This window comes from Topomyia yanbarensis, chromosome 2, assembly GCF_030247195.1.
Source record: "Topomyia yanbarensis strain Yona2022 chromosome 2, ASM3024719v1, whole genome shotgun sequence".
Taxonomy (NCBI): Eukaryota; Metazoa; Arthropoda; class Insecta; order Diptera; family Culicidae; genus Topomyia; species Topomyia yanbarensis.
Genome location: NC_080671.1, coordinates 130,434,936 through 130,452,470, shown reverse-complemented (window position 1 = coordinate 130,452,470; position 17,535 = coordinate 130,434,936). Strand labels below are relative to the sequence as shown.

Here is a 17,535-nt window from a genome sequence, read left to right as displayed (position 1 = left end):
TAGATTCCATTTTAGATTTCACCTTCTTTCTCTGTAAAGTACGAGTGGATTAGGACATTTGATGTTACATTAATCCCCGGTTATGTCGGCGTTCTCCGCCTGTCCTGGGTCAGTTGGTGCTTCCCTTTGTTATTTCTTTCTTCTTTGTTAGTCCTTTTTCCGTTCTGTTAGTGAGTTTCTTATGTGTCCACGATTTCATGGACTATTCCGCTCGTACATGAAAGATAGATTAGACGAAGATATCTCTAATGGCGATCTTATTTATGGGAATGTTAATGTGGATTCTTTTAGCCTTCCGGTGGGGGCGCTGAATTGTGCGACACTAGCAGGACATATTTTATTTCTCAGCTTTGTGGGATCGTATATTGCTTGAGGTGTCAACACATATGGTTGCGGGTCTTCGATCAGCGATATATACTGAGTACCATCATCTTTTTGTTCACTCTAAATAATCCCATGCATGAGTTTTTGAACATCTTTAAGCCTTCATTAAGCCTTAATAAATCCTTATCCGATTACTTGTCCGCTTCTCCAAAGAAAAAAAAGCTAAAACAATAGAGAAAGGGAAAAGGATAGTGTTATGGATAAATAAAGTTATTTTGGCCACTCAGTATGGTTCAACGGACATGAAACAGGAACATGGTTAGTCATATTTTGTGATACATACACACTTGAATATTAAGTATTTTTAATTATATTATAGTTTATTGACCCGAAGCAGTTGGCAAATTATGACAATGTAAACTAAACTGCTTTTAATGAGGTACATGTTTCCATTTCAAAGTCTTCGATTGATCCTTGACAGTGATTGCCATCGGCTCAGGCACTTTTGCGCGTCAAGCATTCACTGACTTACAATCGAATTGTGCCTCGACCAACCTGGCACAACGTGCCCATTCCCCTTACTGAGCAAAAGGGCAGGGACTATAGAGGCGTATTGCAATCAACATCTTAAAGGAACTTTTTGTTAAAGGTCAATATGAAGATTTTATTGTGCAATCCTCCGAGGTTTACTAGAAAACTAGTATGAATTGTTGAAAGCTGTTGTTTATGCACAGTATTTTCAAACCGATACACGATTTTGTTCTAGCAGGTTATCGTGATCAATAAAATTACGGATTAAAAGTATTACTTGATGATGTTCGCAATATTGTCAAGCCCATCAACCTAAGGGAAAGAAAATCAGTGGAATTTCAATTGATATAATACACAACCTTAAGCTGATTTGCAATCATTTCATGCAAACAACTAAATCGGAAATTATGCATAGAGAGGTTTCTCACCCCATATAACGGTGTTGCCCCTCCCTTATACAAATGATAGATTAAAGATGGACGACATTCCTTCCCCCTGGTAACAGTCATCATAATCACAATTTAATAATTGGTAATAACAAAGGTTTTGTTTATTCTTAAAAGATAAAAAAATATAAAACTGAGTAGCATTTCAACTAGTTTTTTTTACCGATATTCACTAGCCTGTACACATAACGGTTTATTAAACTCAATTCAAATTTATATCGAGAAATTTGAACGAATTACTCGTTCGTCAACTATAACGGATTCTTACATAATTCGACTCGTCCTTCAATTCGGCTCATAGGTGTTTCTACCTTATTGTATTTCTTTTCGCTTAAAAACTACACGTCGCATGCGGTAAACGCAATTATGGTTAACGCACTTGTCAGGTGATTGCTAAGGTACTCACGGATATCTATCTACTTTAATTATTAGAATACTAATACAGGCGAGTCTATGCTCAACCGGAATGATGTGTATTTTTCACCAACTGCTTTTGTTGGTCGGCTGACGTTGCTTACCCACCTGGCTGTTAGCGGTACACTCAATCAGATTAATGTTTGGCGTTAGAATTTGAACATTTGAAGGAAGTAGGATTGTTTTTTCATTAATAGAACAGAAATATATGTGAAATGTTAACAGAAAATGCGCATACAAAATAAGGTTTGGTCCCGTATTTTTGAGCAGTAAAGTTCGTTATTAGTTCATTTGCAGATTTATCAATCTACAATCAATATTTTTACACGAAGCTTGCTTTTTACCGAATATTCAACTTGAAATTTACTCGTTCGTTCACTCTTATACGTACCGGAACATCTCTATCAGATTCGGACCCTAGTCATTTCGTCCGTTGTCGTTTTTTCGGCGGCTCCGCGAATACCTTTTCATTATTATTTTCAATGTCTGACGAGGACGACTTCTTGCTTCCCGTCAATTTCATTTGCATTAATCGCTCCGCCTTTTCAATTACTTCGGCATCCCGCATCCAGGTACTTCTCAATATGTCGTCAATCGTAGGCCGAGTGTTAGGATCCACTGTCAGGATATCGTAGATAAGTTTTTTGGCAGTCGACGATACCGATTTCCACGAGTGGTGGCGAAATTGAAATTTGGCTCGCTTGATCTGTTCCACGGCAGGGCTTCCGTACTCGTCAGCGAAAGGCAGTGTGGCGCTAAGCATCGTGAACAAAACGACGCCGAGGCTCCAAATGTCTACTTTGCGGGTGTACGAGTCTCTTCCCCCGGTCATCAACACCTCAGGTGCAACATAGAGTGGTGTTCCGCATAATGTTTGCATTACCGAGTCTTTTCGTACGAACTTGCTTAACCCGAAGTCGGACACTTTGACCAGCGTTTCATCGTCGCTGTCCCGCAAAAGGATGTTATCCGGTTTCAAGTCACGATGGGTGATACCTGTGAAACAAATTAAAACACATGTATATTAGTTTTCTTTAATCAAAGAACCGAGCGCACCTATAGAATTTAGTGCGCCGCATAAAAAATTTCAAAGATGCACTTTTTTATTTTAGATGATTTTGTGAGATAAAACTTGGCAATTTATGGTATTTATGCGTTATTATCAGGTTGACCATGAAGACGAAGAATATTCCACTTCATACCCAAACAAAGGTGTGAATTGAACAATTTACCTAACAGATAATTATTTTCTTGACGAATTTTGAAATCAGTCGAACTATGAATTAAACAGTACATGATTCATATTGAGTTTCTATTCAAGGGCCTTCGTCGACATAGCTTGTCCAACTTTGCAATGCGATCGATTGGGTTGAATGCCGGACGACAGGTGGCTGTCAACGGTGAAAATCTTTTGAAAATCACCGAGGACATTGAAAATGTTGGGTCCATTGGCTTTATTCAATCTGTAGCGGCAAATCACTACCAACCTTCTTCCATATCGAAACACAAATAATGTTTAAGCCTCAAAAAGTCAGAGTCTCAGAGGCCCAGCGGGATACAATTCTCGTGTAAACTTGTAATTAGGAATGGCAATGATCGAACCTTTTCAAGCTATCCATTCTCTCACTGATTAAACGACAAAAACCGACCTTTTAACTTCAGTAGGTCTTAGGAATGGAATTTAGTGAAGTCACGATTTTAGCTTGCCTTTTAGTTTGTTTTAGCTACACCAACAAACACCAATAGTGGTTACTTAGACTAGTTACATTTAGGGATAGATAAAAACTTTTTTATCTCTTTATGGGCAGCTTTAGTTTCATACATGCTTGATCTGTCGGACGAAGACTTGAACACAAACAACGCAGATCCAAGGCCATCAGTGGAATGATAAGTTCTCATGAAAGCGTTTCAGATGCACTTCCTCCGGTTGCCATAAAATACATGTAATTATTGCGTGACTTTGCGTATATTGTGAGTGAAAGGTGTTAATTTTAGCGTTCGAGTCCAGGGGTGCAAGTTCTTACATATCACTAGTGGATGGGTGACATTTTTATTGATCGAGCTGAAGGCATGGATCTAGGCTGCATGGTCGCACGAACACCAGTCGTCGTAGGCTCACTCTTGGGACAGCGTTTGTAAATTTATAAGTGCTAAACCGTTCACTTAGTCCCCGGGGGTTTTTCGTGTTTGTGTGATAGCTGGCGTACATGTGCGTGGATGATCGCGAATGGCTCGAGCGTTTGTATGTTGAGGGTCGAGACCGTACAGCAGAAAATCATAAGGCCGAATTTACATAAGGCTTAATCTAAGTCTGAAAAATCAAAAGGCGATATTTCAAAAGGCAAACTTTTGACAAGGTGGGTTTTCATAAGGTAAACTTTCTGGAAGGCGAAATTTCAAAAGGCAAATTTTTCGTAAGGCGAACTTTTTAAAAGACGAAGTTTCAACAGGCAAACTGATCTTAAAATCTTGTTATTTATTGGCAAATCTTGTTAACAGGTCTCAGTTACTTATAAATTATAGAATCCATTTACCATTAGTTTACCATAGTTTTTTTTAACGGGCTGATAGAACTGCAGCTCATAGCTGAGGGTCCATCCCGCGAGACAAAATTTGCAAAATCGGACGAATTGGCAACTGTCTGTCAAGTAAACACCGGTCCTCGGGAGGACTAAATTTTGCGCCTATTTGTCACGAAGTATGTAACGTCAAGTCCTCTATTTTGTCTAATTCAAAATATCAAGCTCCTAACAACGCGTGTTAAATTATCAATATTTTTTTTCGGGAGTTGTCCAACTTAACGGCGCTGAATCCTACTGGTTAAAGACTCGACACGTCAATCGTTTGTTTACCATTTATCTGTCAGTATCATTCCAATCGAGCACGAGACCTGTCAATGGACCTCGTTCCAGAAGGATTCGAAACGATTTTTTCTTCGGATTGAGTGTTTTTGACAAGCCTCGTGCTCGATTGGAATGACACATATAAATAAGAAGAATAAGATAGAGATGGCGAGTCTTTATCCAGAGGAATTCAGCGTCTTTAGTCCAACTGGAGCTGTAGAGCTAGGCTCTGAAGGGCCCCCCGTCAGAATCATACACTACAATTGCAGACGAGACAGGCAATGGCGCCCTTTAAAACACTGCTTTAGGCCAGTTGTAGCGGGCAGTGATTCTGAATGTGATATTCATTGTACGGTTCAAGTATGTGCGGGCGTAGCAACCTCGCGATCGCGTGTATCATCGCGTAGGACTCGAGCATTTGTACGTTAACGTGTTCGATTGTGCGTGTGCGTTTGTATGTCGTGTGTGCTGACATGTATGTAACTTCGCGTGTATAAATTTTATATTAAAACCGCGTGCCTTTCGCATAGTTGTGTGTGTTCTAGAATGATCGCGCGCGGACCGTGAATCTGATACTTAATTTTTCATGTACGGTTCAGATTCTAGAAGAAAGTGGGTTCTTCCATATCACTAGAGTTCCCAGTCATGTCGCCTTGGAACGTGTTGTCTAGTGGATGAGTTTTATTTTTTGATTGGGATAACTGAATGTATGGACTTAAGTTGCTTGAATGGAGGGTACAAATTTCCGGACGTGATCGATTCATGATCGCACGCGTTTGCGGGTTCGCGTTTGTAGCTTCGTAAGTACTAAAACGTTCACATTATTACTGGAGTGTTATCAAGTTTGCGCAATCGCGGGCATAGGTGTGCGAAGATGATCGCGAAGGGCTTCAGCCATTGTATGTTTGTCGCGTGTGCTCGCGTGTATGTGACTTCACGTGTATAAATTCGACTTTGTAACCCAATTGTAACATATTCGCGTGTGTTCTTGGATGGCCACGCGAACCGTCATTCTGTTATATATTTTTCGGTGTACGGATCACATTCTGACAGGGAGTGAGTTACTTCATATCACTAGAGTTCCCGATCATGTCGCCATGGAACGAGTTGTCTAGTGGATATGGAGTTATTCTTTTCTTAATTTTTCAATTTTCTTTTTTTTGTTTCTTTTTTATTAATTGTCATGGACCTAGACTGTTGATACCGAGAATAGGCTTCCGGGCGTGCCCAATTCATGATCGCGCGAGCGCGGGAGTTCTTAGGTTGACGTTTGCGATTGCGTTTGTAAGTTTATGAGTGCTGAGACGTCCACCTTATCACCGGGGTGTTATCATGTTTGCGAGATCGTGGACGTAGGTTGCTTGGATAATCGCGAGGGGCTCTAACGTTTGTATGCTGACGTGATTTTGTAACATATTTGCGTGTGTTTCTGAATGGTCGCGCGAACCGTGAGTCTGATATTAATTTTCGGTGTACGGTTCAGATTCTAGCAGAGAGTGGGTTCCCTTATATCGCTAGGGTTCCTGGTCATGTCGCCATGAGACGTGTTGCCTAATAGGTATGAGCGTATTTTCTTAATTGGTCCAGCTGAAGGCATGGACCTAGGCTTCTGGGATCGAGGACATACTTTCGGATGTGACCGATTTTCGATCACGTGCGCGGGGGCTTTTTTGTTGTTTCACTTGAGACCGCGTTTGAGAATTTATGAGTGTTAAGACGCTCACTATCATCGAGATGTAATCATGTTTACGAGATCGCAGGCGTAGGTGTGCGTGGGTGGTCGTGAAGAGCTCAACGCGTCCGTCACCGATTGCAGGAGATATTTTTTCGTCGGGGAACTCCCCGCCGAGGTAGGCTAGCTACACCGTCGGGAACTACGCCGAGTAGCACCGAACGCGACAAACCACCAATATAGGGTCGTCGGGCATAAGTGAACCGGAAGCCACCCTCCAATCGGAATCACTGGATCGACCACAGCATCCAACTGGTCAACGTAGAGAGGAGAGCATGCAGAATATCATGCCGTGCAGGACTAATATGGCGGTTATGAGACCAGCGAAATCTAGCACGACTAGCTAGACCTGGAATCAAGTAAAGCGCTTGGCACGCCTCCCCGAGGAGTAATCATTTCAAATGGAATCCGGGTTATCAGGCAAATGGCGGATTTTTTGGTGGAGTTTAGAGGAGTAGGGTTCAGAGTTATCTTCTCTGTTCACAGTCTCTCACTCTGGCACACAATGGACGAAATCGGTAGTATGGTCTAACTACTGACCGTGTACTGGGTCGGCGCTTTACCACCAAGTAAAAAAAAATACACACACACATAGAGACATTTTTCCGATCTCGCCGAGCTGAGTCGCATGGTATAAAATATTCGGCCCTGCGGGCCTCGGCTAATAAGTCAAAATTCCTACTGATTACATAACCTTTATTGTGAGAAAGGTAAAAAGGTTTTCAGTAACTTTGTTTTTATTTTCACTGACATCATGAATGCTCCCCATATCCTTTAAAGACTAGTAATTAATAATCTAAAATAAAAATATGACCATTTTATGTCCTTTGTTTGCGCATGTGCATTGACGAGGATCTATCTTTCGATAAAATTCGCTTCAGGTGATGCCCCAAAAACTAAAAGGAGGCTGCATAAAAAGAATCTTAGAACTTTGAAAATCCGCTGAAAAAAACCGCATAACTTTGAAAATCCGCATAAAAAAGTCGCATAAAAAACCGCATAAAAAACTTCAGTGTACTCCAATGAACTCTCAATCATATTTCCTACTTAACTTGAAAAATGGTTCTGATCTACTTTCCTTCCTATGCTATTTGTTTACTTATATTTCAGTCAAATTCGTCACGCTTGCAACTCATCATCGTGACCGAACAATCGGGGTACTCTGAGCTATGACCGAAAATATTTGATTTCCAGGATACTCGTCTTCAGTCTCCTCGCATGCCCTCCAGTACGCACATCTTTCTTGATTGTATACAGTAAACGATTGCGAGGGTTGCGACTTCTTCCAGGTTCTCTGTTGATAACTTTGGTTTTTATCCGGCATTACTATGCAGCCCACTGTAGTCTGCCGTGTGTTATCAGCCTTCTAATATTGGCATGTTTGTATATTTAGTACAGCTTTTGGTTTATGTATCTACACCATTCTCCATTTGCTACTGTGCCGACAAGTATTGAACGCAGAATTCTTCAAACCCACCGAGCGCTCGATAGTCTGTTTCCTTCAACGCCCATATTTAATGGCCGTACAGAGCAACAGGGAGTGTCAGCGATTTGTATAGAGCAAGTAAACCATAGAAAGTATTATTCGTAGCTGTGATACGCTTTAGATTTCCACTTCGGAATCAACCCCCTTTGGACTGCCGCGCTCTCTACCAGTTACCATGTACTTCCTCTTGTCAGAGTTTACAGTCAGTCCGATTCTCTCAGCTTCTCTTGCACTGCTCTGTGATCAACGCCAATGATGTCGATGTCAACCGTGAAGCACGTGCGATCTCCCTTGACGATGGTTCCGTCCTTTTGCACATCAGATCTTTGTATCGCACCTTCAAGTGCTATGTTGAACAATAGATTAGAAAGTGTAGATTACAGAGTGTATCCAGCTAACGTCACAAACGAGTCGCATGTATTTCTGGCTATTTTTTACGTCCAGCGTCCGACAAATCAGCTGGATCAGTTTTGTCGGAAAACCATGTTCAAGAATTATCTGTCACAGTTCGATTCGTTTCACTGAATCGTACGCCGCCATTAAATCCAAAAATAAATTATGAATCCGTTTGTGTTCCTGCAATTTATCCAGAACTTGTCGCAGGGTAAACATTTGGTCCGTCGTTGATTGCTTCTCGAAACAAGCTTTGGTCTTCACCGACAAAGGACTCATGCCTACGGGCGCAGTTTTTGGGCTCTTCTTGAAGATAGGGCATTTGAGATCATCCAATCAATCCGAAAGCGTAGAGGATTGCTTCCTACAGCCGGTCACTCTAGTTTTCAGAAGTTGGACCAGGATTTCGTTCTTTCACACGTGCAACAAATAAGATAAAATAAGAGATGGGATACATACGTTGTTTTTGAGTGTGTTGATTTCTAGCTAGTGAAACTGGTGATGGTATCCGGATCCACGGAACGGAGCATAACGTCAGCAAAACCAACCCATCGAAACGTAAGTACGAGGTGAGAATAAGTATGGCGACCGGGCCCGCAAACAGTAAATATTTACATCAAAACATGGTTGAAAATAATAAACAAAGATGACAAAGTTAAGCGAGATTTTTTTCAATCAAAAAACTGCATTAGTGTTCGTAAGTCCAATTAGCAAGCGCTCGATGGGCGTTGTCACAGCAGCGTAAACAACTATTGCCAGAATAGGGACTGTTTGAAATTAAGAACAAGATCAATTGACCACTATTATGGCACATTTGTTTCACGATAAACAAATGAAAATGAGAGAAATCACAATTCAATATTAATTCTTCAAAACGAGCTAATGAGATTTTTGTAAACAAACTTATTTCGCTCATTATTCCGCTGCCGAGCTGAATTTCATGAAAAATACGCATGAATCAACATCTTTACTCTCGGTAGAATCAATTTCAATTGTTTTCTGTTTTATTATATTTCCTCTGCATAAACTTTATAAAGTGGCTAATAGATTTTGTAAAACAACTTTTGTTCAGCTTATTTATTTATTTATTAACAGATTAAGGCCGAAGTGGCCTGTGCCGTATACAAAAGATTCCTCCATTCCACTCGGTCCATGGCCGCGCGTCGCCAGCCACGCAGTCTGCGAAGGGTCCGCAAATCGTCTTCCACATGGTCGATCCATCGTGCTCGCTGCGCGCCACGTCTTCTTGTACCGGTCGGATTGCAATTGAGAACCGTTTTCACCGGGCTATTGTCCGACATTCTGGCTACGTGCCCGGCCCACCGTAGTCGTCCGATTTTCGCGGTATGACAGATGGGCGGCTCCCCCAACAGCTGATGCAACTCATGGTTCATTCGCCGTCTCCATGTGCCGTCTTCCATCTGCACTCCACCGTAGATGGTACGCGGCACTTTCCGTTCGAAGACACCAAGTGCGCGTTGGTCGTCCACGAGCATGGTCCAGGTCTCGTGCCCGTAGAGAACTACCGGTCTAATCAGCGTCTTGTAGATGGTCAACTTCGTACGACGGCGAACTCTGTTCGACCGAAGTGTCTTGCGGGGGCCAAAGTAAGCACGATATTCTGCCACGATGCGTCTAGGAATCTCTCTGCTGGTATCATTGTCGGCGGTCACCAGTGAGCCCAAGTACACGAACTCTTCAACCACCTCGATTTCGTCGCCACCGATGCAAACTCGAAGCGGGCGGTTCTCATTCTCTTCTCGTGAACCTCTTCCTATCATGTACTTTGTCTTCGACGTGTTGATAGCAAGTCCGACGCGCTTGGCTTCTCTTTTCAGTCTGATGTAGGCTTCCTCCATCTTCTCAAAGTTTCGTGCAATAATATCAACGTCATCGGCGAAGCCAAGTAGCTGAACGGACTTTGTGAAAATCGTACCACTCGTGTCGATCCCTGCTCTTCTTATTACACCTTCCAGCGCGATGTTGAATAACAGACACGAGAGACCATCACCTTGCCGTAACCCTCTGCGTGATTCGAAGGGACTCGAGAGCGTCCCTGAGACACGTACTACGCACATCACCCGATCCATCGTCGCCTTCACTAATCGCGTCAGTTTGTCCGGGAATCCATACTCGTGCATAATCTGCCATAGCTGATCTCGATCGATAGTGTCGTATGCGGCTTTGAAGTCGATGAACAAATGATGTGTGGGCGCATTGTACTCACGGCATTTCTGCAGTACTTGACGAAGAGCGAACACCTGGTCCATGGTAGATCGTTCGCTCATGAAACCCGCCTGGTACTGCCCCACGAACTCTCTTGCAATTGGTGATAGTCGACGGCATAGTATTTGGGAGAGTACCTTGTAGGCGGCGTTCAGCAGGGTGATTGCTCGGTAATTACAGCAATCCAGCTTGTTGCCCTTTTTGTAGATAGGACACACGACACCTTCCATCCACTCCTCCGGTAAAATCTCCTTGTTCGGTTTCGGAGGGAACGAAGACAATTTTCCGAGATGCACTAATATCCGTGTATTTAGATATTTTTATATCCTGCGAAAATACAGTTTGCTCTAAATATAGTTCAATGTGTATAATATTTACTCACGTTTAGTCAATCTTCCCGCTCTATGTTTCCCAACGATCGTGGATCCTGGCCTTGATCGTGATATCTATCTATGCGTACATTTCATTATTATTTCTGTATTTTTTAGATTAGTTATATAATTTTACCTGTAGTTTTGTAAGTAACTTAAATAGCTTTTAGGTTAGGTTTACCTTTAGCTTTAAGTTGTATATATAGTCTAAGAAATAATGCTTTTAGTTTATAAATTGTAGTTGGTAAGTTCATCTACTACCTGATCTTTAGGCTAAACTAGTTTTAAATAATTCATAACAACGAGATTAATAATAATTTTAATCGATGCTCCGATCAGCACAGCACTGCATGTGACCACTCTATATAACTTCTTTTTTCCTTTTATCTTCCTCCTTCTTTCCGTTTCTCTGACACTTCTCGCGTCGATCGATCGGCAATATCGATGTCGACCACCAGAGTAGTGCGACAGTAGGTGCGCTCGTCCGAGGGACGTCACACTCCCCCCCGGTATGGGGACCGTACACTTCGGTTCCTCTTACTCCAACTCGCGCCTAACGTCTAGCACCGCCAGCTTGACAGTCGGCCTTTCGTAGATTCCGTGCACGGTTTGCACAGTAGCTCTGCGAGTTTGTCCTCCACTGGTTACTACACCGATGACCCGTCCTTTAGGCCAACAGTTTCTAGGATGCTCATGATCCACGATGACGACAATGTCACCAACCTGAAGAGGTTTCGCCTTCTCATGCCATTTGGTGCGCCGCGTAATATCCGGAAGGTAGTCCTTGATCCAACGCTTCCAAAAAAGGTTGGCAAGCCATTGAGAAGTCGGATGTCCCCTACGTATTGTAGAAACGTCAGTATTAAGCAAGGTCAACGGTTTCGACCCATCAGAAGAACCCAACAGAAAGTGGTTGGGTGTTAGTGCAGCCTCCGCTTCGTCTTCGATAGGAACATGAGTAAGAGGGCGTGTGTTAAGTACCCCTTCAATCTCCGTCAGTGCGTTTCTTAACTCCTCGTCAGTGGGTTTCCGCATTCTCAAAACTTCAGCAAGGTTCCGTTTGACCGACTGGATGAGGCGCTCCCAACTTCCGCCCATGTGGGGTGATGCCGGTGGATTGAACTGCCATGCAGTAGTTGGTGTGACAAATTCACGCATCAACTGATTGTAGTCGATCGTCTGGTAGATGTCCTGCAGCGCCCGTTTGGCTCCTATGAAGTTAGTCCCTCTGTCACTATAGAAGCTGATAGGTGTACCTCTTCGTGCCGTGAAATTTCTCAGAGCCATAATGCAGGAACTTGTCGTCAAGGAGTGGGCTATCTCTATATGCACTGCCCTTATTGTCAGGCAGGTCAGCAGAACCCCCCATCTCTTTTCGACCCTGCGACCTACAGCCACCTCAATCGATCCAAAATAATCGACCCCTACATGCGCGAATGGTCTCGTGTATGCTGATAGTCTGGCTGCGGGTAGGTCTGCCATTTCCGGCGGTTGTGGAAGAACGTCGCGATTCTTACACCGCTGGCAGTTCTTGCGAATCGATATAAGTGCTTGTCTCAGGCGAAAAATACTGAATTTTTGCCGTACCTCGTTAACTACAACCTCGTAATTACGGTGTAGATACATTTCGTGGTAATGCACAAGGATTAACGAAGTGATCATGTGTTTCGGTGGCAGTATAACCGGATTCTTCGCATCGTTGTGGAGATATGCACACACCCCAGTTCTCCCTCGCATCCGCATGACACCACTGTCGTCTATAAATGGGCTTAGCTTGTAGAGAGAGCTTGCTTTCGAAATCCGCTTCACCGCATCTTTAGTCTCCAGCACTGCAATTTCGTCTTGGTAAACATCTCGTTGCGCTTGCCGAAAGTGGTATTCTTCCGCTCTGCGAAGTTCGTCCCGTGATAAGGGTCCACTGCAAAATAAATCCCTTTTGCGGTGACGTTGAACGTTCGCGCAGAAACGAAACACGTATGCTGTCACAGCAAGCAAACGTCGCCAATTGGAAAATCTGTTTACATCGATTGCCGCCTCAGGAGCTAGGAAGTGCAATAGCACACTAGGTCTCATTTCTTCATCCGTGATAAGGGATTTTTGTGGAAGTATAGGCCACTCCACTTCTGCCTGCCTCAGGAATGCGGAACCTTTAAACCACCTGCTTTCCGAAGATAAATCAGGATGCTCGCGCCACCTGGTCCCGTCATCAGCCACATTGTATCGTGTTGGAACCCATCTCCATTCGACGATATCCGTAGACTCCAAAATTTCGCTGACTCTCGATCCGACGAAGGCACTATACCGTTTGTGATCGGCTCGCAACCAACAAAGAACATTTCGCGAGTCTGTCCAGAACGTTCTTTTGGAGATCTTCATTTTAAGGCTTCTTGTAACGTTAGCTGCCAGTCTGCATCCAAGAACCGCAGCCTGCAGTTCCAAACGTGGAATGGATGTGCATTTTAACGGCGCCACCCGTGTATTGGCTGCAACCAAAGAGCACTCAATCTGATCATTATTCGCAAATCGCAAAAACACTACCGCTGCCATGGAACTTTCGCTGGCATCAACAAAAATGTGCAATTGAATCGCATCAGCTTCTGTCGCCTTTGTAAACTGCCGGTAACATCTCGGGATACGCAGCTTCTCCAACTCTGGCAGCAGACGCAGCCAGTCACGCCATCTCTCGTACAGATTGGTGGGGATAGCTACATCCCATTCCACATTAGCACGCCACACCTCTTGAAGCAAGATTTTTAGCAGGATCAAGAAATGATCAATGAGACCTAGAGGATCGTAAATGGTCATCAATGTCCGAAGTATCTCCCGTTTAGTAGGGCAGCGGCTTCCATCAAGCAAGGCTGACTCAAATCTCGCCCAGGAGATCTTATATTTGAATACATCGTCCTGCGTATCCCACCACATTCCGAGGATTTTCTGGTTCGACAGTTCAGCACATATGTTCAGATCCTTTTCCCTTGATTGCTGTTCGTGCATTCTGGCTAATACCAGCGGTGAGTTGGAAACCCAATTGCGAATTTCGAATCCACCCTGCTTGTGGATAAAGTGGACTGATTCAGCCAGCGCAACTGCTTCCTGCTCTGTTTCGACGCTTACGACCATATCATCCACATAGTATCCTTCCTTAATGACCGTCACTGCTTCTGGGTATTCGCCTTCGAACCTATCGGCATTTTTGTTCTTCACAAATTGCGCTGTGGCCGGGGAGCAGCTCGCCCCGAAGGTCATAACCTGCATGACGTAAGTGCTTGGTTCACCATGTTCTTCACTATCGCGCCAAAGAAAGCGCTGACACTGCTGGTCCTCGGCGATGATCCCCACCTGGTGGAACATCTCGCATATATCGGCACAGAGACCAATTCGATGCTCGCGAAACTGATACAGGATACCCACCAACGACGCTAACTGATCCGGACCAGTGAGGAGTGTCGAATTTAGGGAGGTTCCATATACTGACGCAGCAGCATCCCACACGATCCTGATCTTGCCAGGTTTGTTTGGGTTGTATACCGGAAAAATGGGCAGATACCATACCCGTTCGTACTTTCGTGAGAGTTCTTCTGTGGAAAGTTTACGGACGTAGTTTTTGGATTGGTAGTCCTTGATTTTTTCGTCCAATATTTTCGACAACTCTTTATCCTTCTCCAGGCGTTTCTCCAAGCATCTCCAACGGCGAATAGCATTTGTTTTGTTATCTGGCAATCGAACTTTATCAGAACGCCACAGCAACCCCGTTACATAACGTTCTCCATTGAAGTGTGTGCGGGATTTTAGTAAAGACATGGCTAGTTTGTCCTCCTTCGACAGTCGTTCAAATTGCGTCGGTATGACCACCGAATTTTCAAGGGAAAAGTAATCTTTAACCATCTGGTTTAGATGTATAACACTTTGTTGGTTACAGCTACAGACGTGGTAAGTATGACTGATATTGATGCAGTTCTTTGATGTCCAACCACCGTATACGGTCCAACCAAGGTTCGTTTTTACAGCAATAGGTTCACCCATCCTGCCTTCACGACTTTTTCGAACGAGCATAATATTGGCGTGTTTCAAACCGATTAGTATTCGCGGCCGAACATTGGAATAAGATTCCACAGGTACTCCACGCAGATAGCCGTGTTTCTCCGTTAGTTGAGTCATATCCAACGACTGGAAAGGTAGCTGCAATTCCTCGACTGTTCTTACATCTTGTAGTAACGTTCGCTTTCCTTCCTGTCCGCTTATTTCAACGTTGACACTGTGTGAACCAGATTCGTAACGATGAGTACCTGCAGTCCACTTAAGACAGAGTGGATGGGCCTTCCCAGAGAGCTTCAGATCTTCGGCAAGTTGCTGATCGATGAGCGTTAACTCTGATCCGTCATCTAAGAATGCGTGGCACTTCATCTGCACCCCGTTTCCAAATAGTGTTACCGGCAGGTAACGGAAGGAACCGGGGCCTGTACTGGACTGGTGCGTATTAACATTGCGTTCTTCATTCTGATTAGAAACACTAGTCGATGCAGATGTTTCAAGCAAATCTTTGTGGAGCAGAATGTGATGCTTAAAGGTACAGCCGTTCTTTCCACACTCCCCAGAATTGCAACCACCTCTATGCTGCCTAAGACACTTGCGGCAGAAGTTAAATCCACGAACTGTTGCCCATCTTGCTTCGTATGACAGCTCCAGGAAACGTTTGCATTTCCCCAGATATTTGCAATCCCCTCTGCATGCTGGACAGGGTTTATTTCCTTCGGTTCCCGGCTGACTGCTTTGAGTAGAATGAATGGATTGGTTCATATCTCTGCCATCCTCGGTAGGAGCTTCGGCGAGAGTGTTGACGTATCGCTCTTTCCGGATTTCTCGGGACTCCTGAGTCCTGCTAGATCGACACTGAGGCTCGAATACCACGTTCACGTCTTCTGCTAGGGTGTATATCCAACGACTGAATGTGGATAGTGTCACCTTCGTTTTAGTCCTTTTGTAGCGCACCCAATCCAGTTTAATTTGCGATGGTAGCTTCTTGACAAGTTCCCTCAACAGAGTCGTATCACACATATGCTCCTTTCCGCCACAAGTTTGTATTATGGCACAAAGGTTTTGCACCTCCAAGGCGTAGTCAACCAGCTTTTCCATCGCATCCGATTTGATGGGTGATATCGCAATAATCTTCTCCTTCAAATACTCGATAATCGTTTCCGGTCTACCGAATCGCAACTTCAGCGCACTGATCGCTTTTCCTACAGTTTCTGGTCGCATTAAGAAACTACGAACTGCATTAAACGCATCTCCTTTCAAGCAGTTTCTCAAACGAATCATGTTCTCGGCTGCTGTGTACCCACACATAGCCGTGGTATCTTCGTACGTTGATAGGAACATTGGCCATTCCTCTGGATTGCCGTTGAACTTGGGCAGCTCACGAGGAACAACTTGACGTGCAGCTACCTCACTTTTAGAAAGTCGTTTGTTGCTGCATAACGCTTGTCGCCGCTTTGACACTGATCGTGCACTAATCCCATATTCTTCTTCATCGGATTGCACTTCTTCGCCATCTGCATCATTGGCTTGTAGACAAGATGAACCCTCCGTATCGCAATCCGAATCACTGTCACTTTCAGACGTTTCTCTGTTGCTGGTGCCATCGGTTTCCACTTCCTTCTTCGTAGAGTGCTTTAGCCAATCTTGCACTTTGTTTTTATTGCTTTTTTCATGTTGATGGTCCCCTACGGATTCGTCGCTACTATCGAAATCAGCCATCTTCTTCAAAACATCAAACTTCTTCTTCGAAAACTCTCTCATAAGCCGCATCTCTTCTTGCATCAACATTTCCTCGACTTTAATCTTCCGCAGTTCCACATCCAAACGTGCTTTGATGGATTTTCGCGACGCTGCCGATGTCACTGAGTCCGCTCTACTCAACGTCCGACTTTTCGTCGGCTTCTCCAAATCTTTGCTTATGGTTTCTACGACTGGAACATTTTCGCCTTTCGCATCCGCACCACCAACATTACTTTTCCGCTCCGCCTTAGAGGTTACCTTCTTCGCCGTCTTTGCAGTTGTTGCCCGAACTGTTGTTTTCCGTGACGTTTTCGTCAATTTCTGCTTCGAGGTGTTCTTTCGTCGAGACTTGGTGCCTTTCTTTGCTTTCACGGTAGCGCATTTCAAGCATATCCAGCTGCACTCCTCGACGTTCTCAGAAACACCCGCACATGAGAAATGATTCCACACATCACACGTATCGCACTGCACCATATGATCGTCATCCGGCTTATTACACAATGTACAGCTATTAACCGACGGTTTGGTCTTATGCTCTGTGTCCGAAAGGTGTACAGATGTGGGGGTGGACGTTACGACAACCGCACCAGAGGTGCCTTTGGCTTTGCTAGCAGCATCCATACCGGGATCCGACATCGCTCGTTGGTAAACGATATAAAAAGTTGTTTCGGAGGGAACGAAGACAATTTTCCGAGATGCACTAATATCCGTGTATTTAGATATTTTTATATCCTGCGAAAATAGTTTGCTCTAAATATAGTTCAATGTGTATAATATTTACTCACGTTTAGTCAATCTTCCCGCTCTATGTTTCCCAACGATCGTGGATCCTGGCCTTGATCGTGATGTCTATCTATGCGTACATTTCATTATTATTTCTGTATTTTTTAGATTAGTTATATAATTTTACCTGTAGTTTTGTAAGTAACTTAAATAGCTTTTAGGTTAGGTTTACCTTTAGCTTTAAGTTGTATATATAGTCTAAGAAATAATG

At 43.8% G+C, this 17,535-nt stretch overlaps 1 protein-coding gene across 2 annotated transcripts in view; it reads right to left on the bottom strand.

Moving 5' to 3' along the window:
- Positions 1-1,383: 1,383 nt before the first annotated feature.
- The window catches only part of LOC131681305 (ovarian-specific serine/threonine-protein kinase Lok), a 28,233-nt gene continuing 12,081 nt past the window's right edge, over positions 1,384-17,535 (bottom strand). For both annotated transcript variants that reach the window (XM_058962038.1, XM_058962039.1), the window contains exon 5: positions 1,384-2,711. In XM_058962038.1, the coding sequence (XP_058818021.1) occupies positions 2,137-2,711 (575 nt within the window). In that variant the 3' untranslated portion in view covers positions 1,384-2,136. The remainder of the gene's footprint in view (positions 2,712-17,535) is intronic.